The 22640-nt window shown below is 35.3% G+C and overlaps 1 protein-coding gene across 2 annotated transcripts; it reads left to right on the forward strand.

Moving 5' to 3' along the window:
• The first annotated feature begins 9154 nt into the window (after positions 1 to 9154).
• Positions 9155 to 22446, forward strand: LOC136821637 (cysteine-rich motor neuron 1 protein-like). Of its 2 annotated transcripts, none has more exons than XM_067077849.1 (15): positions 9155 to 9200; positions 9643 to 9698; positions 11269 to 11342; positions 14226 to 14277; positions 14534 to 14724; positions 17192 to 17285; positions 17614 to 17643; positions 17872 to 17972; positions 18437 to 18539; positions 18840 to 19172; positions 19429 to 19508; positions 19746 to 19842; positions 20295 to 20451; positions 21334 to 21497; positions 21844 to 22446. In XM_067077849.1, exons 1-15 carry the CDS (start codon positions 9181 to 9183, stop codon positions 22056 to 22058), a joined length of 1767 nt encoding a protein of 588 aa, XP_066933950.1. In that variant the 5' UTR covers positions 9155 to 9180; the 3' UTR covers positions 22059 to 22446. The 2 variants fall into 2 exon arrangements, with proteins under 2 accessions (XP_066933950.1, XP_066933951.1); XM_067077850.1 differs by having other exon boundaries at positions 18840 to 19154.
• The last annotated feature ends 194 nt before the right edge of the window (positions 22447 to 22640 follow it).

A 22640-nucleotide genomic window follows, 5' to 3' on the forward strand; every position in this document is an offset into this window, starting at 1 on the left:
CGCAGTAATGATATTATTGTTCACTCTCCTTCCCTCATTAAATGATTTTTCGAAGCATTTTTATTGCATTTCTTATCGAAAATCAATCATCCAATTCCCAAAAGAGATTTAAAACTTTCCTGTGAGAGTCAGATTCTTCCACTTAATTGCTAATTATAAGTCGTTATGACGTTTCAAGCTGTGAGAAAGATGCAAAAGACGTGTTGTTTATAAGAAATTTAATGTTGACACCGGAAATTTTCAAACTTTAACCGCAAAAAAACCTCCTTGCCACCACGTGCCTCCGAAGGATTTTCATACCACAGTGGAGCCAAGACACTCAAGTCTTATGTATGTTAATTTCAGCTCTTCTGGGGACAGTTTTGGAAAGATATTTCCAACTGAAAATTTCGTGACACTATAAGCATTTTGTGTGAATTTCTTGTCTAATGATGTTTTTCTCACATTAGATTTCACAAATGTATCCAGCTTGGAATGCTAGCCTTACTTTCAAACTTTTTTTCTGCAAATGTACAAAAAGAAAGAGCTAGAGAACTTTTTAAAATAAGACTGATAAACATTTTTAAAAATTAGACATCTTCGAGCCGCCATGACAGTTGTCCTTTGCGGACAAAGCTAGAACATCAATTGTTTTCTGAAACAATGAAAATACAATGATCGCTCTCCATCGTTTTATGAGTCGTTTATCCAGTGTATAATATATCTTTGATCAATCTAAGTATCAATCAGATTCATGCTCCCTGGTCAGTAAAATGTGGTTCTATGCATTCATTTTCGGTATTTCTATTCTGGTCTGTAAAATATTTAGGTACCCCACAACCTAGCCCAATTGGCTACCCCAATTGGCTACCCTGCTTTTTAGACCAACCCTGATTATAAAGGATTTTGAGAAGCTGCTTTTTCACAAAAAATGCGAAGTTTGAAATGTAAATTTTCAAAAAGATTTTTGAATCTTTTCAAACTTTTTGACCTGATCATACAATCGAACTATTTCTAAATCCATTGAAATGATTCGATTGAAAAAATTAATCAAACTTTACTTAATTGAACACTCAAAATTTTGGAAGCAATGGAGGAGTTCAATTAGTTTGGTCAGTAAAAAGTTTAATCAGTTTTGGGTGAGAATCCAGTCCTTAACTTTTCTTTCACTTACAAAAGTTTTATCACAGCATGTACCAGCCTTGAAAAGTTACCAATTGAACAGTTCCTGGAATGGTTTACCCAGATATTTACTTATCCTGAATAAAGTATGTAGCTCCTCTGTTGCAATTTCACCCACAGCTGCATGGACGCCAAGGGTAACCACCCTGATAGCATAGACCTTTTGCTAGTTAGGATGTCATGTTGAATAATTAAAAACTCCAGCATTAAAACAATGACATAGTTAGTGTAAGTGTACATTATTTTTCTTAAATCATTGTTTTGCTGCTGGAGTTTTTAATTATTCAACATGACATCCTAACTAGCAAAAGGTCGATTGAAAGGATACAGTAAAAAGTGTGTAATCCATTATTGGAAATGATCTCCTGATTTATATAGACTCAAAACTTTGAAAACTGAAGCTGACATTCCATGGAGAATTTGTTGTCAAACAAAATTGAGTTATGAAACTGATCGAACCAAAATCCTTGGTCAAACTTGATGGAACACTCACAATTTTTGAAGAAATATGAGAGTTTGATCATTTTTTTCAATTGGATAAATAATCTTCCTAGGTAACAGCTGTGTTGTAAAAGACAAATCAACTATATGACGTTATCATCAAAATAACTTATACTTAGTTACTACATTCCCCTGGGAGAACAGAGCGACTTATAGACTCAGTTCTGGAAATCAAATTACTCCAGCAATTCTTCTGCCCTTGTTCTAATTCTAGAATATAGAAGGCTATCAATCCCTGATGGGCAGTCAGTTGGTCACACTAGCGTCTCGCCAAAATCGGCATCAAAGATTAATGCTGAGAAAGGGTTAACTTGACTCACAAGGAAAAAAATGCACTGCAAAACTTCCAAAGGGATTCATGAAAAAATAAACTGGTGTTTTTTAATGAAATTAACATACTTAAAAACTATGAGAAATTACCTAAATTTTGAGCCATAAAGGAAAAAAATTTGACCGTGCCAACCTCCAAAACTACTTATTTTAACAGTCAGGACTTTTTGCCTAATTAGGAAACTCTATTAAATTTTCCGAGACTAGTTCAAATTCGGAAAGACTTTTCTTAAAATTAGGAATAGGAAAGAGTTCTTAAAATTTACATACGACTTTGTTACAGATGCGTCACACACTCTATCAATGACTAAAAGTTTTAATGGATCAAAGCTGATACATTTTGTTCTAAAATTTAAAAGATTTTATGGGCACATGCTTGAAATATAATGCTAGGGAGTTGAAACTTTCCAAATTCTACCTGCAATAGTTTTGTCCAAAACAGCACACCAAAACAAAGTTTTATGATTAGGGTTTGATAAGTGATTATTTCATCAACGCCTTCATTATACCCTCAACTGCTCTAACTTGGGACGATTGGTCGAAACATGGGACCTGTTAATATCTGGCCTGTATTTTCACTTACTGTTAAATCTCTTGCCTGCCGCCTGCCGCCTATCGCCTGATGGGATTAACAAATAACAAGTGTGTAACTTGCCGCGCGAGTGACGTCAAACGCTCCATCGTTTTGGTCTTCTTCGTTCCAGTCCCATGTGTTCCACTACGGATTTTTTTCATATTTCGATTTAAAAGCCTACTCGGTGCGAAAGAGAGATTGTGTATTTCTTAATACGCCGTTCATTAACTCAAACAAATGACTTTGGAGGTTCAGTGAAATGGTGGCCAAATAGACCTTTTTTCAAAGAGGCCACCCTGTTGAATAATTATGTAGTCCAGCAGAAAAACAATGATAAAACCATGCATAATTATTACAATATGCATGATACAGTAATTATGCATGGCTCTATCATTGTTTTTATGGATGGAGTACATAATTATTCAACAGGACGTCCTCTTTGAAAAAAGGTCTATTGCCGTCCCATGTTTTGTCAGATAGTCTCAAGTTAGAGCAGTTGACGATATTTCTTGGAAATTTGGATTTTGCTTCATTGCATTGGTATTTATCAATTTGGTTGCCAGAGAGTGTCAATCGAACAAGTTTGAACAAAAATCATGATCGACCAAATCAAATTTAATCAAATGCGATCGAATAATTGCAATTCGATTGCTGAATGCAATTAAAATCTCAATCAAACATAATTGAAGCAATTTTAATCAATTTTGATCAATGAATATAAAATAATATTTGCTTCCTCAAATCAGACTAAAAAAACAATCATTAAAAATTGTGCGAAGAGACATTAAAACCCAAAACTAAGTATAATAATAGGTACCGTTAAGTCGGGTAACTTGACTTTCATCAGTGGAGGGAAACTTGCATAGCCATCAAATGACTGACAGCAGCAAAATTTCAAATCAAATGAACTAGGCAGCTTCGCTCTTAGCTCTACTCTACCCATTTTTGTTTTGATTTAACTTCGTATTTTAATGACCAGCCAGGTCATTCATTTGAGAGCTATGCAAGTTTCCCTCCATTGATGCAAGTTACCCAACTTCACGGTAGTTGTGAGAGCTGTTCGATTACTTCGATTTTTATCGAATATTCTAATAATCAACCCTCTGGCCAAATTAATGTATGCCAAAGCAAAGCAAAGTGTAGGTAAAGAAAAAGTGTGCAGAATGGACCAAAAAAGCTGGGAAAAAAATAGACCGATTTCACAGGGCCCGCGCCACCGGGGGGGCCGGGGGGGCCATGGCCCCCCCACTTTTTTGCAAAGCAAAATAAAAAATTTCTCTTCACTTAATTATTTTTTTCTTTTCTGTGTGCGTGCCAATAAAAACCTTTCTAAAGGGGGACAGATGGACACTTAAATTAGTCTAATTATACTCTTTTGTTTTAAACAAACAAACTTCACAGTTTTCTTTAAGAAAATCAGAACAAAAAGGAAGCTGTTTTAGCCAAATAAGACAGGTCAAAATCGAAAATTTTCCGGCCCGTCGGCGCGAACCAGTTGCGCCTCCTTAGTCACTATATTTTTGTTGGCCCCCTCACTTTCAAAATCGTGGCGCGGGCCCTGTTTCAAATTGTTTTAATTCACCTCTGCTTCTTGAATCCAATTGATCTCTAATAATCCCAATGTGGTCTTTTTCTTGCTGGATTAGAACTGTCAAAACTGTGCTCTGCACTGCTTTGCACCATTTGTTCACTGATCATGTGCATGGGCCATGGCCAGCATGGCAATATTTTTTGTTGGATGATTTCGCGCTCAAAAAAAATTTCATCCGAAATTTCCCGAAACCGGGAGATTGAAAATCCCGGTGTTTTCGGAACGATTGCGGTGGCCCGTGGCGCCCATAGACTTTAGAGTCTTACTTCTCAGACTGAAGTTTGCTTCATGATGATTTTGATGGCGTGTGAGAGTCCATCCAGTGAATCATGGTTTTCTGCATTGACTTCCATCCACTTCCATGTACATTCTATGTACAGCCTAGACTCGAGACTCCTGGATTATTTCCCATCCAGAACGCCCGCCCTGCGCGTGGTTTTTACTTACACATTGGATTTTAAACGACGGGTTGAAAGTAAAATCTATCGCTACAATCATAGACAATATATTTGCGACAAAGGGGATTACTCTGTGGAATTTTAAACACCACGAATGATTTTTAAGTGCGTTAAACTACAGCTGAGTTTTAACATGAGACTTAAGTCTTAAGTTAAGTTAAGACCTTAGGACCTCAGGATTTAAAAGTTCAAATTTGCACCAATAAGGCTTAGAATATACCTAGAAAGCAGAGAAGCCCTCTAAAATCGAAATATTCCATGAAAGAAAGTGAAAGTGTTATCTGGCTCCCAAATACAGAAATTTTCTGAAGCTCTGAAGGTCGGGAAAGTTGAATTAGCCCGCGCTCCATTAGAGCTTTAGCGTGGGCGGTTGTCAATCCGCCATCGGAATATCAGATAAGTGGAAGTGCCAAAATAGCAATTCTCGACCGAACTTTAAATTCTGAAACCCGTTAAAATACACTAAAATCTCAATATACTTCAACCGATTGTAGATTTCAAAAATGCAGTCCTCAAATACAAAGGAACCGCTAGATACAATTCGCCGCCACGATTGCAGCGCGTTCTAGGCGCGTTCTGGATGGGAAATAATATTAGTGGCTTTATTTTTTCTTGTCTACAAAAGGTTGGAGATTCTACTCTAGCTCTTCGGGCTTTAAGATAAATGGCTTTCTGTTTGTTTTTCTCCAAAAAGGGACTGGATCTAGAAGTATGGGTATGCTACCACCTCAAGCTCAAGCAAAGCCAAAAAACGGAGTCTGCAAAATTACACCGTGTCTTTCACTTATCAGCGCCATATTCAGTCTATCAAATGGCTACCAGTGTCCCCGGGGCTATGGTGCCCTAGCTTGTACATGTAAAAAGTGTTTTTTTCAGAATATTTCTCACCAACCTTTTCATAGGTTTCTTATTCAATTTGAGGGTGCTGATTCAGAATTTGAAAGTAACCAAGATTGAAAACCTGCAATTTTTGCGTAGTTCGCCTTCTTTTGCGCTTCCAGCAGGGTCTACACGTCATGATTTAAAAAAGTGGAAGGGCCCAAAATATAGTTATAGTGAGTAAAAAAGTGCGACCAGTTTGCACCCACGGTGGAAAATTTCGATTTTGACCCTCTGATATGCCTTAAATTGAAATGACGCTATTTCACAGCTTGGGTTAGCCCAAAAACGAAGCTATTAAAAGAATGAACCGTGATATTTCAAAAATAACACTTTATTTGAAAAAAGTGAGGGGATGACTATACCCCCATTTACGTGGCCAAGGCCTTTAGTTTGATATAATTTACGTAGAATTTTGGAAATTCCCCATTTTTCTTCATATTTTGCCCAGAGAATGAAAATTGCTGTTGCTGTACTTAAATTCAATTTTTGCCTTTTTTGAAATTTTGGCTAAAAACCTATTTTTCAGGACATTTGTGGTGACGTCATGAAACAACAAATATTCTAAAGAACTAGATAATTAAACTTCATGAAACTTTCACTAATGAATCATAAATATCAAATGATAATGTCTTACTGAGAATTGCAAGCCTGGCAAAATATAAAATATCTTTTTAGTTTTGACTCACACCCATTTTGCATTTTTGATTTGTTTTGCACCATGGTGTGACTTATCAGGCTCATTCAGGGTCAGGGTAAAAAACGATTGGTAAAATGCACTGCAAGGGTACCTTTTTCACAGCTTAAGAGCTGGACTGTATTGGTTTGATTTTGAAAGCCAATCACAAAAAGAGCTATTTTAGAATGCATACCCATAGCGTGCAGAGGGGTCCAGCCACCAGCATTTTTCAGGGATGGGGGGGCTAAGGAAAATAGCCCCCACCTTCACAAAGCAAAATATCAAAGATAAAAATTTAATTGCGCCGATAAATTTATTGCGCCGCAGACAAAAATTCCTCACATCATAGATTTTTAACATAATTTAAAATATCTTCAACCTATCAGCTCTGCCTCCAGTTCTATTACACAACACTCAGCCCCCGTCCTAGCAAGCTAGCCCCAAGTATTTTTTGAAAAATGCAACACCCAATCAAGCAAAAATGGTTTAGCCCCCCCCCCTAAGCTCAGGGGGTGCATTCTATGATATCTGCCAGCGCAGAGTAATCAAAATCTGCTCGGAGATTAAATAACACCCTGAGATGACAGACTCGCATGATACACCTCCTCCTCACAGATCCACTGAGAACCCTTCCCAATGGAAAGATTGGCCAAAATATCGTCCCCCTGTGGAAAACTATTCTCCGATATTTGTGTGTATTGATTATTTTTCGTATCCTTTTTTATCAAAAACTGGAGCCCTCCGGAGTGGGATCATTTTGCCGATTTTAGGGCTTTTTAGCCTACTTTTAGGGTTTTGGTCCTTTATCTACACGATAGTATAAGAAAGCCGCCTCTATGGCTACACTGAGTCATGCACGATAAAACTGTTATGATAAATTCATCTTCACATCCTAGATTTGGGTCTAATGGAATCATACCTTTTCCTTTTTGGCAGATTGAATTAGACATTAACTACATTCGATTTTCTTGGGAGTAAGTTTCGGTTAAAACAAAGTTTTTGATTGTGACGTTGTGTTGTTGCGGCTAACATAAAGTCGTATCAACAAGTTACTGTGCGGTTACTGTGCAGCCTTTTTACCAACTTTCCATCTGCTGTGAGTTAAACACAATCTTGATTTCTAAATACCATCATTTATATGTAAACCAAGGAACAGCAAGTCAGCAGTAAGCACTGTTTGCTATTGATTGTAAAATCTGATTCTAATTAATTTTCTATTATGTCTGGTATGGGATTGAGTTATATTGCATCACATGAATCACTGTTAGCAATTCACACTGTACTAATCCTGTTAACATACCTATCACTGTACCTTCCACTTTTCTTTATATTAACTGAAAGCTTTATAGTTTATTTTTATTATATCTTGTCATAACTGAACCGGTGACATTAAAGCGAATAAATCGGTCCAAAAAATTATCCAAACTGAAAAAACTACACTGAATCCTAATTCGATATACATTGTACCGGAGTTATTTACTTTTTTCTGCATCCGAAAGAGCGTCGTTATTTTCTTAATCGATACCGAAACACCGTCAGAAAAAAAGGATAAGACTGTCACACCACCAAGCCCATACACCCCCACTATGGTTATTTCGTCTGTCAATTTAAAGGTGTGTTACATAATTTGGAGTCAGGTTGTTTTACGAACAAAAATATGACAACTGTTTCGATGATCCAAATCTGCTTTAGAAAGTTCTTTTTGTATTAAGTTAAGTTTAGTTTAGTTTAACCACAAATTAAAATATCTCAATTCATTTTTTAGTGTTTTAATACGTTTTTCCGATGCCAACGATATCTCAAAATGTCAAGACTAAGAAGATTAACCCGATGTAATCCCGATTTCCCAGGTACGATTATCTTGGGATTATTTTGTTAGACAAAAAGGATATGTGACAGTGATCTCTAATAAAGTGATCCGATAAAAGAATTGTCATACATGCTCTTCCTGTCCGTCAGTTAATAAACACTGTGGGGGAGTTAGCTTTTTTATCTATTGCACCTAGCACTAAGCTATGTATGCACTCCCCCTTATGGGTATTTAAAGCCTGTATTTCTGTTAAAAGTTATTTCGTCGAAAGTAAAGTTTGATTTCAAGTTGAATGTATTTTTATTTCGGCAAAGCTCTTTCTATTGCTGACCTATCCTGCTTGGTGCAATGCTTTGACGCATCCGGAACCGCGGCTGAAAGCATGCGGAGAGGGATATTTAAGGACAATAATGTTTGAGAAATACGCATTGCAGAATTTTAGAATTAAAAAAAATTAGAATTATATAAAATCATTCGTCGTTTCCTCTCTATATTCACTCTGTACATGGTGTCGAAAGCAAACGGATTTTAATGCATTTTAAACGGTAGATGATGATGATACATATTGCGGTACACATAGAAATAAGAAAGAGAGTTTTCTTTAAAACACAATGGAGTTGATTTTATTAAGCTGTCTGTTTGTTTTATATTATTCTATCATATTCCTATGTTCACAGGAAAAAGAGCAGCGCGCAACCAGCATCATTTTTCGAATAATATAATGGACCTCATTATGGGGCTTACTTCGGTTTGAATCTCGGCTTGATTTTTTGTCTTTCTCTATCGATAGAAAACACACATACAATGATAGCATATACTCACAGCATACACGAAACTTTTTATTTATGTCAAACAAAAAATAATATAGGAAGTATTGGGTTCACAATATCGCGACATTAACTACGTTGTAGAGGTCGAGTGTTTGTTAGTGAGATATTGAAAGGTTTCATCGTGGGGTATAATAAAAATATTCGTGTTTAAAAGAATAGAAACAAACGCACAGTACAAATCGTCATTGATATGTCAATTGGAAGATTTAGAAGTTTGGATGTGATGTGATGACTGACAGCAAGTTTATTTTGAGAAATTATCTTTGTACGGCGAGGAATTGTAGGAAAGTGTCATATAATTTCTTTCATTTGATACATAGTCTTCTTCAAATTCATTTTATAGAACGAATTTTAACTTATTTGAGCAATGGAAATAAATAAATTACGGTAAGCCGTTGATGATGATCCTTTTAAATGGTGGAACATATTAGATGACAATGTTTATAAGCGCATTAACTTGAATTTGAAAATGGTAGAAAAGGAAAATTAGAATTCATGTGGTCTGTGTTTGAACCGAATATAGTGGAGATTTTTGCAACCTTTTGATGAAACTAGTGGTGTAGCATATATGTCACAGCGGGGTCACAGCTGACTGACTTTCTATAAGTTTGTAGCATTTTGGAAACTACAGTTCCGCTCTCTTATTCGATAGCCGAGTTACTTTCATCATAGTATCTTATACTATGCTTTCATCAAAATAGGGAGCGTATCAAATGGTAGAGCGTCGTTTATGAGAACGGTGACTTTCAATTTGATCGAATAATGGAGCGTATTGAATAGTAGAATGTCGAGTAAAAGAGCGTCAACTGTAACTTTTTCTCTCTTGTAGATCTTATTTTGGAATCATCATTTTGTCAATTGTTCTTCTGGCAAACGTAAATACAGGTAGGTGGCCAAAAACTCATTAACAAAGTGTTAAATGCTTACTCTACGGTGCGCCGTGATTTTGAAATCTTGGCACGCCAATGCTTTACTCCGATGGAAGCGTAATCAAACAAAAACTTAGAAATTTTTGTCAAAACTATTCCTTGAAACCTAACGAACTTATAGAATCTTAGGGTTTTTAAAAAAGGTTATTAAAAGTTAAGAAAAAGGTCCCTGTCTTGTATTCAATCTTGCTTTTTTTACCCCTCCCAACATAACAAAATCATAAATGTTCCTAGATTGTCCTTTGTATGTCTGATGTCTGATTTTCGATCAAAGTTGTCAATCAAAAGAAACTTGCTAACAAGCTCAAAACACTTTTAAGTTTTTATTTGGTAGATCTTAAATTATAATCTTTTTGAAAAACGTTTAGCACAAGCCTGTGAAATCCATCGTACGTCACGTGGATAGTATTTTTGTCACAAAAGCTTCAACCTGAGCTCCTTTAAAACGTTAGGGCGGGGAGATGAAACTTTTCACAGGCTATCAATAACAAACTGGGGGCGGGCTTAGAAAAACAAACAACAAACATTAGTATAGAGATGTTTAGGATATTTTGTTTTGATAAGTAAACAGATAAATAGCTATTGTTGGGATTTTTTCAATGAGTTCTCCGCCTATCTGTCAATAACTGTCTTAACTCTCATTGATAATTCCCCTTTTAGTCGAATAGAGATTAATTTGGTAGTGCCACCCGCATTTACGTAAGCAATCTGACCCTACAATCAAAGTGTCAACCTCTCAAGGCTTCATGCATTCCCTCTGATATATTTTGATTTAGGAGGGCTACATTGTGTATAAAATTGTAGTTCTAGAGTTACCCGTAAAGTTTGGGTAACCTGCTTCAAATTTCTTAAAAAAGGTTTAAAAATCCAATAATTGCATTAACCTTTAGCCATTCAAATTTTTCATTCAAATTAAGGAAATTTAAAGATCTCTCATGTAAGACTTACAATCAAGTTTCTTAAACTAAAAAACACAAAGACTGGGTTTGCGTTTAGCCTATCTAACCCTACAATTAAAGTTGCCAACCTAGAAGAAGTATTTCGAGCCCAATTTTAAGTTCAATAAAAAGCACTGGAGTCCTTAGCTAAAATCATTACTCATTCTGATATTGTCATATGTTTTTCGGCCTATTACATGAGATATAATCAAGTGTTTAAGCTCTCATTTCGTCTCAAGTAAAGTTTTTGCGAAATTATTGTGCTGGGAAATAAATAAGGAAAACCTTTGTGCATGAATACACCTTTTCGACCGTAGCCGCCAATTACCAAGCGTGCATTTTTTCTCCCTAAACTCGATCCAATCCCTTTTTGACACCTTTTTCTATTGTCTACAGGTGCGGAAAAAAGACTCAGACGGTTTTAGGGTGGTAAAACGGACAAATAAAATGGCTGCGCGGCAATTGGCGGCTACGACCAAAAAGGTTTATAAGGAACGGTTCTTCAAAAAAAAAAAATATATATTGCAAAATTCAAATTTTGAAATATCTTGTAAGTAATGTGATCATTATATTGCATTTCGTTAATAGTGAATAGCACATGCGCAGGTCGTCAAGAGGGAGAACAATGGACCGAAGGAAGCTGTAAAGTCTGTTTCTGTCACGTAAGTATGACAATTTATTTCTTCATCATTTTCAATGAGTAATTATGCAAGTTATTTACCCGCTTGACTTTGTGAAAATTTCCTTGGATGAGGATGAAATGTTAGGGTATTTGTGTACGCCCCCTTCTTGCGTTACATTTAATGAGCTCAAAAACATCACGAGGCGACTAAAGGGCGGTCTCCACTTTCGCGCGAAATCAGCGAAAACTTTTTAACGTTTTTGTAAGGTCATTGGTTGGTTGAAAAATGAAGCAATTCCATTGGTTAAAATTGACGTAACGGTTGAAAAAAGTTGAACTTTTTTAACCTTTTTTTTTGTTTGCACAAAACTTTTTTATGACGTAATCTTTTCTTCAGGCAAAAAAAGTTGAGAAAAAAAACTGTCGCCCATTTCGCGTGAAAGTGGCATGGATACCGGCCTTAAGACAAGGGCTTTAATGTAGACAAAATCTTAAGATAATTTTACGCAAAAATCAATTTTTGAATTTGACTACAGTATATGGCCCCCAAAACGGAGACGGCCCCCAAAACGGAGGTTTTCATTAAAATGAAGATTCTGACTTGTAGATTTATCAGAATTAAACGATTATTTTTTATTTTGAAAGAATGATGGTTATACTTAAAAATGAGCATGTTTTTGCTGGTTTGAGACTGATTCAAAATAACATATTTCCGTGTAAAGGAAATATTTTAACACCAAAATTAGATAAAAATTGCAGATAACTCACTCTAGCTCCTTGGATATTGAAAATAAGTTATGAAAACGGGGTATAGGAAACTTTCTACACCCAATGCCGTTCAGAAAATGCAAATACATTTGTGACTTTAGAGGCTGGGTAAAAGATATAGCATCTTGAAGGTCAACCAGTATTTTGGAGCCCTAGAATCAGCATTGACAAAACCGGAAATTCTAAATATGAGAAAAAGAAAAAATCTTGGAATTCTATTCCTATCACCTTGAGTTAATAGTTTATAACAAAAAATTAACATTATATATAAAAATTTTCGCTGAATCAGCAAAAATGGCAAATTCTGTCATTTTTTTGCAAAATATAGGAGAAAAATATCTTTAAAGCTTAATATTTTCAGTTTCAGTTAGGCTTTTTTTCTAAAATTTTCACAGCTTATTCCATACATGAATGGAACTATTTTCAAAAGAGATTTGTTTTCAAAAACTTGATTAAGACGTTGTTAAATCAAAATTGTCATTTTGAAAATTTCTAAATTTTCAGTTTGGACTTTGCAATATCGAAAATCTTGAAATATTTCATAAAAATCATAAATTTTACATCAATCGGGTCGTAAATGTAAGGGAAAACGCAAATATGTTCATAGTTTTTCCCCCTATTACCACTGGGCTTAATAATTTGATTTTAACTACACCTCCGTTTTGGGGGCCCCAAACCTGCATTTTGACAACCAGGGGTATACTGTAAAAGTTTTATCAAATAAATTTATGCCCAAAACCCTCTAAATCATATTTCAAAACTATGGTCAAAATTTTGTATTCATATCTTAAAGATATCTCGAGAAATCGCTAAAATTTCAAACCTCCGTTTTGGGGGCCATTAGAAAAAAGCTACATATCTTTAAGCGATTGAAAAATATTGTTGAAATTGAAAATTTTGAAAAAGAACTTCCAGGAAATAAAGTAGAGATGTTAAAGGTTTTCATACAGCAAAAATTTTTGTAAAATCTCTTTTCCTCTAGATTTGAGAGAAATTTCAAATTTGATCGCCGTTTTGGGGGCCCACATACTGTAGGTTTTCCACGAGGAATATATTTATGATTTAATCTAACCTGCTGAAACTTATAAACTGTTGCAATATTTAGCTTCTTAATTGCGCTTAATCGATCTATAAAATGAATATAGTGGTTTATTTTATTGCCTATTGTTAAAAACTAATTATTTGTTTCGCTACCTGTATTTATAAGACCCATCATTTGATATCATTGCTCCCTAATTACCCTTGAGTATCCGTTAGATCATTTAATCGAAACCAAATATTTACGTCACTGTCCAAAAATATTGCATTTTCATTTTCTAAGAATATGAAAAATAAATAGAACCAAAAAAAGACTTAAAAATCGAATATTCATTAATGCAGAAAACTTTACACACGTCAAATGGAGAATGGGGGCCTCTAAAACCTAAAAGAAAACGCGAAAAAGCACTTTCACAGATAAATTGACAAAAACTGAGGTCGTTATTGACAAACCACTTTTCAATATATTTTTTACTCAAATGAATGATTTGAAATTTTAGACCAAGAAGGGGCGTGTCGATCGAAGTTTGAAGAGTAGAGACACATACAGTATCAATTCTTAGCAAAACCTAATTATGCCAGACAAAATAAACCCCGGTCTTACAGATCCACTGGGAACCCCTACCATAGGAAAAATTGGCCAAATTATCGTCCCTAGTGGAAAATTATACTCTAATTTATGTTCCCACCGAGAAATGTTAAATAAACCAATCCTCACCTTAAAATATTGTCCTTTCAATCTCACTGAATCTTCTGACTTGAAACAGAGAACTATAACATCTATCTGCTTGAAAACAATGGAATTCTAATCCCAAGCCATAAAAAAACATTAGAATATCAACCCCCTTCGAGCGTCTCTCTGCTTCGAGCTTCAGTTCGTTATTTTTACCTCCATAGGCTGAAGACATCCTACCGGGTTTGTGAGAAGGGGGTGGCAAAATTTGACCCGTGGCCAAATTAAGACCATGACAAAAAGAATTTGGAGTGGAATTACACCCCAAAACTAGAATCTGTCAGATATATCATCCCGATTTGGATTAGTGGCCCTGTTAAATGTTTTAAGAGCATGGAAAGGGATCCCTAGTATTTTAAAATGTTAATTTCTTTTTGATATCAGAGAAAAAGGGTGACGTGTGGAACAATTTGTGGAAGAGGGAAAGCTATTTCAGGTAACAAATTTCAATTTCAATTTTTATATTTCCCATTCTGAACTGACAAAAATCTTCTTTTTTGAAGGACATAAATGAAATTGAATTACCTTAAAGGCAAAAATCTTAAATTCTTTACATTTGAAAGAACTCTTCAGATAAAACTAAATCGTTCTTAGAAACGAAATATACTGGGGAAAAAAGTTGACAGGGGTACAGTTTGCGTCTTATTCGTTTATTTGACCAAATTAAGGTATTATTTCTACATTTTCTTCAGATGCAATACAAAAGAATCTGGATATTCAAAGTGCTGGCAACAATCTCATAACGGCAGCTCTGGCTAATTCAAAATTTTCATGTTATCATGATGGTCGAAAAAGACTTCATTTAGAATCTTGGCAAGAAACCAATCATCATGCAAGTTTATTGAAACAAAAGAACCAGGAATGCATGCTTTGTCAATGCAAGGTTTGTTGTATATTAACTTTACCCAGCTGGCACACAACGTTGTTTCAACGTTTATCTAACCTTATATGGACGTTGTGAATGTTAGAAAAACGTTCAAACAACGTTGTGTGCCAGCTGGTTATCTTTTCCCGGCTTCCAAAAGAGTAATAAGGGTCCTGGAGAAAAAGAAGTTTGTAAAACAAAATTTGATTTTTCCCTTAAAAAGGTAAAGGGAAATGTACCAAAAGGTTTGTTCTTTTTGCTCCGAATCTCCAGCGTATATTTTCCGCACATACGATCGTTTTAGTTATTAGTTTTCCAAACTGCATGTTTCTAAACCAGTCAAATAAAATCATACAATGGAGCCGTTTTACAGGAAATTCATGTAGAGAATAATTTACGATGAGCAGTAACGAACAAATGTTTTTCAAGACAGTATGTCATTATATCATTTTGTCTTGGTGACACTATTTTTAATGACGTCATTTTTGACCTAGGACCATCCGCAGTGAATGATTGATTGGCTAAGCCTCATCTCGATACACCTTTTCGACTGCAGTCGCGTGTTCAGGCGCGTGTCACTTTATTATTTCATTTACCACCCTAAACTCGATCCAATCCTTTTTACAATTTCTTCTATTGTCTTTAGGTGCGAAAAAAAGACTGGGACGGTTTTAGGGTGGTAAAACGGACAAAAAAATGCCCGCGCGGCAATTGGCGGCTACGGTCGAAAAGGTGTATTTAACTTCCATGTATCAGTGATCCGGGAAAAACTTTTTAACATTAATGTTTATAAGAGTTGAATGGAAATATCTACACCAAAGATGTATGTAGATAGAAACGAGGAGCTTTAAGTCAATGGGAAAGAGCTTCTCGTTTTTTTTATCAGGGACATCAAAAACATGTTTAGTTCAGTCCGTATATTAAGAGGATAAATAGGATTTCTTGTTCTCAGAGCTATGGGCGCTATAAGCCTTGCTGGCAGGTAGTTACGTAAATAAGACGGAGTTAAGTTGTTTATAATTTTATAGAAGAATGTCATTCTTCTTGCAAAACGCCTGTCAGCAAGGCTTTCAAGACCAAGCCAAAGCCTCTCGTTTTAATGATTGGTGATTTTAAAGTTCATTGTTCACAAGTTAGGGAGTGCCAGTGGTAATCCTCTTCATGTCATCGAGTCAAGTTTTACCCTGATCAATATTATGAATTGCCATACTCCCACGTAGGGGCTTGTGATATAATCGAGTGGGGATCCCAAAAATCTAAGAATTTTGTAGTTGCGTTAAGTTTTACTAAAGTTTGTCAAGATGGGACAGAATTACAGGGTATTTTCACACAAGGGACGCTTTTATTGGCTAATTTTTCCTTTGAGTACATTGTCCTACTGTGTTTTCTAAATGTTACGTAGCTGAAATTAGCAGCTTGTTGATGAAAACACAGTATAAGAAAGCCGCGGCTGGAATATGTACCGCATTGTCTTTTAATTGTTAATTGCTGTTCCATTTCTGTCTCCGAGCTTTATAAGAACATCAGTTTGTTATTGGTAGATAGTTTTTGAAATTTTGCGCTTATTTTCCTTCACAAAAAGTTTTTTTTTTGCTTTCTTATACTATGTTGAAAACACATGACCGAGAAACACTTAGTTGGTGTTTTTTTAGAATGTACCTGATGGAATTTTCAGAGATCTTTAAAATCATATTTTTCGCAGTATCTTCTTTGATGTTAGGAGTATTTGGACCTTATTTTCAGAAATGACGTATTTTTCCACGAGGATTCCAATGATATAGGTTTCAGAGTAATTTGGGATGAAATATTCCAGCGGGGGGGGGGAGACAAAAGTAAATTTTCAAATTTAAATTTAAGGAGTAGAAAATGATGAAGAATTCCACAATTTTCGATTTCGGGTGACATAAAAAGTGGAATATTTCATCCTATGTCACTCTTTCGGTGATTGCTATTTTCAGAAAGATACACTCTTGTTTACACTCTACTTTACACTTATGTAATTTTTCTCCTCAAAATAATATCCATTAGTTTTTAAAACATTTCTTTTGGACAACCCTTTTATCAATATTTTTGGAATATCTCCTTTCATCATTTTGCTTACATTTTCTAATAATTTATATGGTACACTATTTGAGAGTATAATTTCAAGACGGAATCTTTAATAGATAAGGAGCAATTAACTGTGGAATTTTTCATCCATCCGCACATAAGAAAGCTCTCACCCTAGATTACTCCTAATTTTGTCCATAAATTGTAGCTGTCCAACTCATGCAATTAAAGCCGGACTAAAAAAATCGGAATATTTCATCCTATCTCTTTTTCTCAAAATAAATTATAAATTAAAAAAATACTCATGTAAAAGTTTTCATTAAGAAAGGTAACCTTAAACAGGAGATAACCAAAAATTTGGTACACTCTAAAAAAAACACCGACGTAAGAATTTTCGTTATCCAATAAATCAAGCCTTTCTTTTTCGTCCTTTCAGAAAAATATGGTGTCATGTACGGTCAGATTTTGTCCACGTGTCGCGTGTGCCAATCCTGTCCGGAAGAAAGGAACCTGTTGCAAACACTGTCCAGGTATGAGCTTTAGATTATGCTAATTTCTTTATGTCACGTTTTCTACTTTAGTCGTTCTTCCAGGTTATTGGTTTGGTACTGTGATGTTTCAAAAGCTTTAAAAATTTACCAAATGGTTACAAAAATTCAAAAATATCTTTAAGGGTCATATAGATTTTAAGATCTTTTTAGACTAAAAGAGTAAAAGATTCTTTTCAGATTCAGTGTTTCTATGGGTCAGGTTGGTGTAAACCTCCAAAAACCGTAAAAAAACTTGACAAAGATCACATTTTCCGAGTTGGAACGTCTATACTATAAATCTTATTTTGATCTTCTTTTTTCATTTTAGATAGTCGTCTTTTACTAAAGAAAAGAAAAGGTAAAGATATTACACCAATATATAATCACTTCCTAGCTGGCACACAACGTTGTTTCAACATTTATCTAACGTTCACAATGTCCATATAGCGTTAGATGAACGTTGAAACAACGTTCTGTGCCAGCTGGGTTAAACCTCCATTTTTGATTCTTTTTAGTTCCGTCCAAGATTCATCCATCACTGCATTAAATCACCATAGCCCTAACTTACTGCAATTTTCTTTTTAAGGTTGTGAATATTTCGGATCGGTATTCGATAGAGGAAGCCAATGGACCGTTTACATTCCAAACAGCCGACAAAACCATTGTTTAGAATGCTCTTGTAAAAAGGTGAGTGAATGTAAAAGAACTCTAATGTGCAAGGATGACAACCAGCTTTTTCGCTAATTCAAATTTCTATTATCCAAATCTTTCTATAATTCAACTTCGAATTATCGAGAGTTAACTGTATATCAGCGACAAATATGCAGAAATATGTACCTTATCGAGGAAAACTTCGTCGGGAAAAAGTGGCGAAATTTTGGCCAAATGACGAATATTTTTCCCCGATGAAAATTTTCCCCGGCCTTAATGCGTTTACCAACTACCAGCAAGTGACGAATATTTTTCCCCAACAAAAATTTTCCCCGATGAAGTTTTCTCCGATAAGGTATACTCCTTCTAGAAGGAGTGGTGTTATATTATTTTGACAAATATAGGCTGTTTTAATTCTGAAAACTCTTATTTCATATATTTTGATGCAGAACTCCCAAATACCAAATTAATAAAATGAAATCTGTTGCACTTTCTCATAGAAAGGGTGTCGTCCAACTTATGCATGTCAACGTAAAATATGTCCTGTACTTCGATGCAGAGAACAAGTGAACAGACCTGGCAATTGCTGCAAGACTTGTAAAGGTATTGTAATGTAATGCAGCGTGATTGCTGACTAAAAATGAATGATTTATAAACCTATTTTCTTGATCTTTTGCTGGTATGGCTCAATTTTACGGTTCATAAAGTCCATAACAAATTTGCATTTACGGTTCGCAGTTTGCTTTTGCTTTTGGCGTGATTATACATGATTGGGGACTCTGCTTGGGGCTTCATAGATATAGAGAAACTTCACAAGAAAACTTTGTCTCGATAAGATTCTTTAATGTCACAGCTGTATTTTAAGTGTTTCTCTCTTAAAACCCACTTGTTCTTTCCTCATAGACGACCTGACGTCACAACAACAGATCATTGGTAACCATCAACTAGAAAACATACAGCATGACAATCTCTACAACACTCAACAACAACATTCATCATCTCAGGGTGAAACATTTACTTTCTTTGATTCGCTTAAAGACGATCGTTCATTGTCGCCGTCACAAAAAGACGACAACGAAGATGACGACGACAATGACGACAAATGCAATGATGAGAATGATGAGGAAGACAAAACTCGCCGTCCAACTTCACAACTAACAAAGAAGCCATTGACTGTCATTAAAATCACAGAAAAACCAATCAAGCCAAAGAAAACATGTAAGGAGGACCCGAAAGGTACCCCATTGGTGAAAGATGAAGTTTGTCTAATTATGTAAATGCAGATAAATGCACTGCAAGAATATATACATTCACACACAGAAAAAAATCACCTTGATTTTTAGTGCATGTAACAAGCTCCATTTTAAACAACACTTTTGATGGAAAACGTATCTTTAAAATGAGGAATTATCTTTAAAATGAAAATTTTTCAAATTTTACCATTATGATTTCTGTTTTTGTAGAGTATTCAATCTTTAATTCTTCTATATAGATTGTGATTTTGGTAAGATTTACAAAAATGGAGAATCATTCATACCAGAGGGTTTCAATTGTCTTCGTTGCTCTTGTAAGGTAGGTGCTCTTAGTCCAAAATTTAACTCTGGTTTTTTAACAAATTATCAGCAAAAAAAGCTGAGAGGTATTAAGTATCCTTTTTGTACCAAGTTTAAGTATAAAATCTTTGGTATGGCCTGGCCGGGGAGTACCCACGATCTTGTGCACTGAAGCCAAATGCACTACACTACGGTCAATGTTAATACAAGTAAATGGAAAACCGGATGTGTATCGAATCTGTGTTTTGTCTTTCAGAACTCGAACGTGACATGCGGACGAGTATTTTGTCCTGTAACGTACACCTGTAAGAATCCAAGGCGTCAAAAAGGACTTTGTTGTAAAATATGTCCAGGTATGGTAAACGTTTAGATATTTCAATCTTTTTCATAACTTTTTGTTGGGTCGATATTTTAGACAATCTTTCGATTGTTTTCGTGGATTCCACAACCCAGGCTCGGCTATATATAAGCTAAAAGGAACATTGGAAGGAGCGGAGATTCAAACTTGGAAGCTGATGCCTTGATTACTCGGTCTTCGCTCCTTTGTGTTCACCTATTCTTTATTCTTTATTCTTTATTTCCCTATTCCCCTAGGTATATAACTATAATTTCGTTCAGATAAACGATAAAGTATTGTGTAGGAAGTATTCGGAAAGTCTCTTTAGTTTTGTATATAAGCCTGTCATGGTTTTATAATTCCTTCCCCTCCTAGTTTTACATCCGAAATTTTAACGTTATTTGAGGGTTGAAAATTCTACCCATTTAGAATACATTCTAAATATTTCCACGTTGTATTCACCTGAAGGAACATCAAGATCAGAAGCATTGAAAACGGAGGAGCGAGATGTCCGACCGTTGATGAAGCCACGGAAATCATGCAGTCGCAATCGCAAAGAAGACAGAATACAAGTCTTTGAGTATGAATCGCCCACATCTTTACTTGGAGGAAGAATGCTTAACAAGTAAGCCAAGTTAATAAAGAACGAACAACCTTACCGCGATAACAACAGATCTTTTTCAAGCCTGAAAGGCTAGATGTCGTGCTTTAAGTTCTTCCAAGCAAAAAAAAGTGAATTTCGCGAAAAATATTGCTCCAATTGTTTTCGAAAACCTGCGAAGTCTCTAATTGGTCAAGCGCTGAAATTATATTGTAATGTCACGTGACATAAGACTCTCTACCTAACCTCGGCACACTTTTCAGCCAAAGCACGACAACTAGCCCTTCGGGCTTTAAAAATCTATGGTCTCAACCTCTATAACTCAACCATGTCCTTAACTCGAACAAGTTTTCTCCATTTTGTGTTCCCACGTGCGGGTTCGAGTTATGGAGACTCCGCTGTAACTACGTTTAATTATATATCTGAATTCAAACAGAAAAAGAAAAAGTGATCAGATGGTGGAGCTTGCAGATGGAGGTAGAAGGAATTTTATAGGAAAAAAGTGGCCCCTACCTCCACCAGTTACACTCTGATACATTTAGTGGCTAGTAGATATAGACACGCTTGTGTCACATACCTGGGAACCCAGCCCTACTCGAAAATTTTGCGAAAATTTCGTCCCCGGTGGGAAAACACCCTGAAAATTTCAGACCCACTGGGAAATTGACTTTGATTTCGACCCCATTAGAAGTTTGATGCTTAAAAATTGCACTCCAAACCCATCCCCACTGGATTTTTCAACCTTTGAATATAATAGAATTTCTATCCTCACTTGGATTTCAATACGAGTTTTTAGGAAAAAAGTTCTACCGGGGCTGTGAGACAGGGGTGTATATACCAGATGCCAAGAAAGTGTCTATTTTCGAATCTTAATATTAATTGGACCAATCCGCTGCTTTATTTTAGTTACTTCTTATTCGATCGATCACAAATGACACCACCTGGTCGTTCAGAGATTCATTCATTGAAGTTCACTGCACCAAATATGGTAGACATAGCTGTGGACCAAATTACAAGTGATAGTGAATCCTTCTTCTCTAAATGGAAATATATCGGCTCAGTGAAAACAAGTAAGATTTTTTAACTTTTTGGTGTCAAAGTTTATTTATTTTACCGTTTAAAAGATAATTGTCATAAGGAAAACAAATATTAGTAAACGCTTAAAAGCGAATTGACATTTATTCTTGAATTTGGCTTTTTATTTTCAAACCAATGTTTCAATCTTGGTTGAATTACTATCGTTGGAAAGATATTTTACTTACTAAATTATAAATTTCATCTTTGGTACAGAGGTATTTTAAAAAAATACTGTAAGTAGTATTTTTGCAGAGTGTCGACTGACGACAATTTGTTGAAAACATTACCCGATAAGATTTCTTTCAAAGCATGCTCTTTTATTATATTCACATTTTACAGAAGTGCTAGAGCGAGTACACCGACACGAGAAGAACTTGAAATCAGCCAAATCCTTACACAGGTATAACAATCTGGTCAAATTAATCAAAGAGAAAGCAGCCAAAGGGAAAGTTCACCGAAGAGGTGGACGATGCGAACGCAAATCGACTGGTGAACATGATACCATAGCAAACCAAGAACTAATCAAAACATTGAAAGAAATAAGAAGAAAATAGTACATCTTCAATTATCCAAGACATGGTAAAGAAATGGATCTTCCATGGTTTGCTTTTGGTCATGAAACTAATGTAAATAATAATTAAAAAGAATAATAAAAATACCGTCCCATTTTGGATGAAGATGAGAATGAAACAAACACTCATTTTAGCGACAGATTTAATAAGCCTACCAATTTGATCAATGTGGTGGCCAATTTTTAAAAATTCATACGACTTTCTTTATATTCCCTCTTTTGGAGTTTAAAAGGGAATTGAAGGGACAATTTTCTTTGTAACATAAAACATTCTTTGTTGTTGTAAATAGGTAGTTAATTCGTTCATTCTTTGTGCTGGTCAGTTTTTTGTATTATTTATTGGTTGAAATGAGATTAAATATAGATTTTTAGCGGTAGTAAAAAAGTTATCTTCTAACGAGTGGACGAATGAGTGAATGAGTGAATGAAAGAAAAAATGATTGAGTGGATGAATGAGTGAAAGAATGAATGATTGAGTGAACGAATGAATGAGTGAGTGAACGAAATTAATGATTGAATGAAAGAATGAATGAATGATTGAGTGAGCGAATGAATGAATGAGTGA

Source organism: Clytia hemisphaerica, unplaced genomic scaffold (assembly GCF_902728285.1).
Source record: "Clytia hemisphaerica strain Z4C2 unplaced genomic scaffold, Clytia hemisphaerica genome assembly, whole genome shotgun sequence".
Classification (NCBI taxonomy): domain Eukaryota; kingdom Metazoa; phylum Cnidaria; class Hydrozoa; order Leptothecata; family Clytiidae; genus Clytia; species Clytia hemisphaerica.

What these genes read in the sequence shown, in the direction of transcription:
- LOC136821637 (XM_067077849.1), top strand. Translation starts at nt 9,181, where the DNA reads ATGGAAATAAATAAATTACG. An exon ending in GCATGCTTTGTCAATGCAAG is followed by an intron (nt 14,725 to 17,191) that starts GTTTGTTGTATA and finishes TCGTCCTTTCAG; the next exon opens with AAAAATATGGTGTCATGTAC. An exon ending in TTGTTGTAAAATATGTCCAG is followed by an intron (nt 19,843 to 20,294) that starts GTATGGTAAACG and finishes ATTCACCTGAAG; the next exon opens with GAACATCAAGATCAGAAGCA.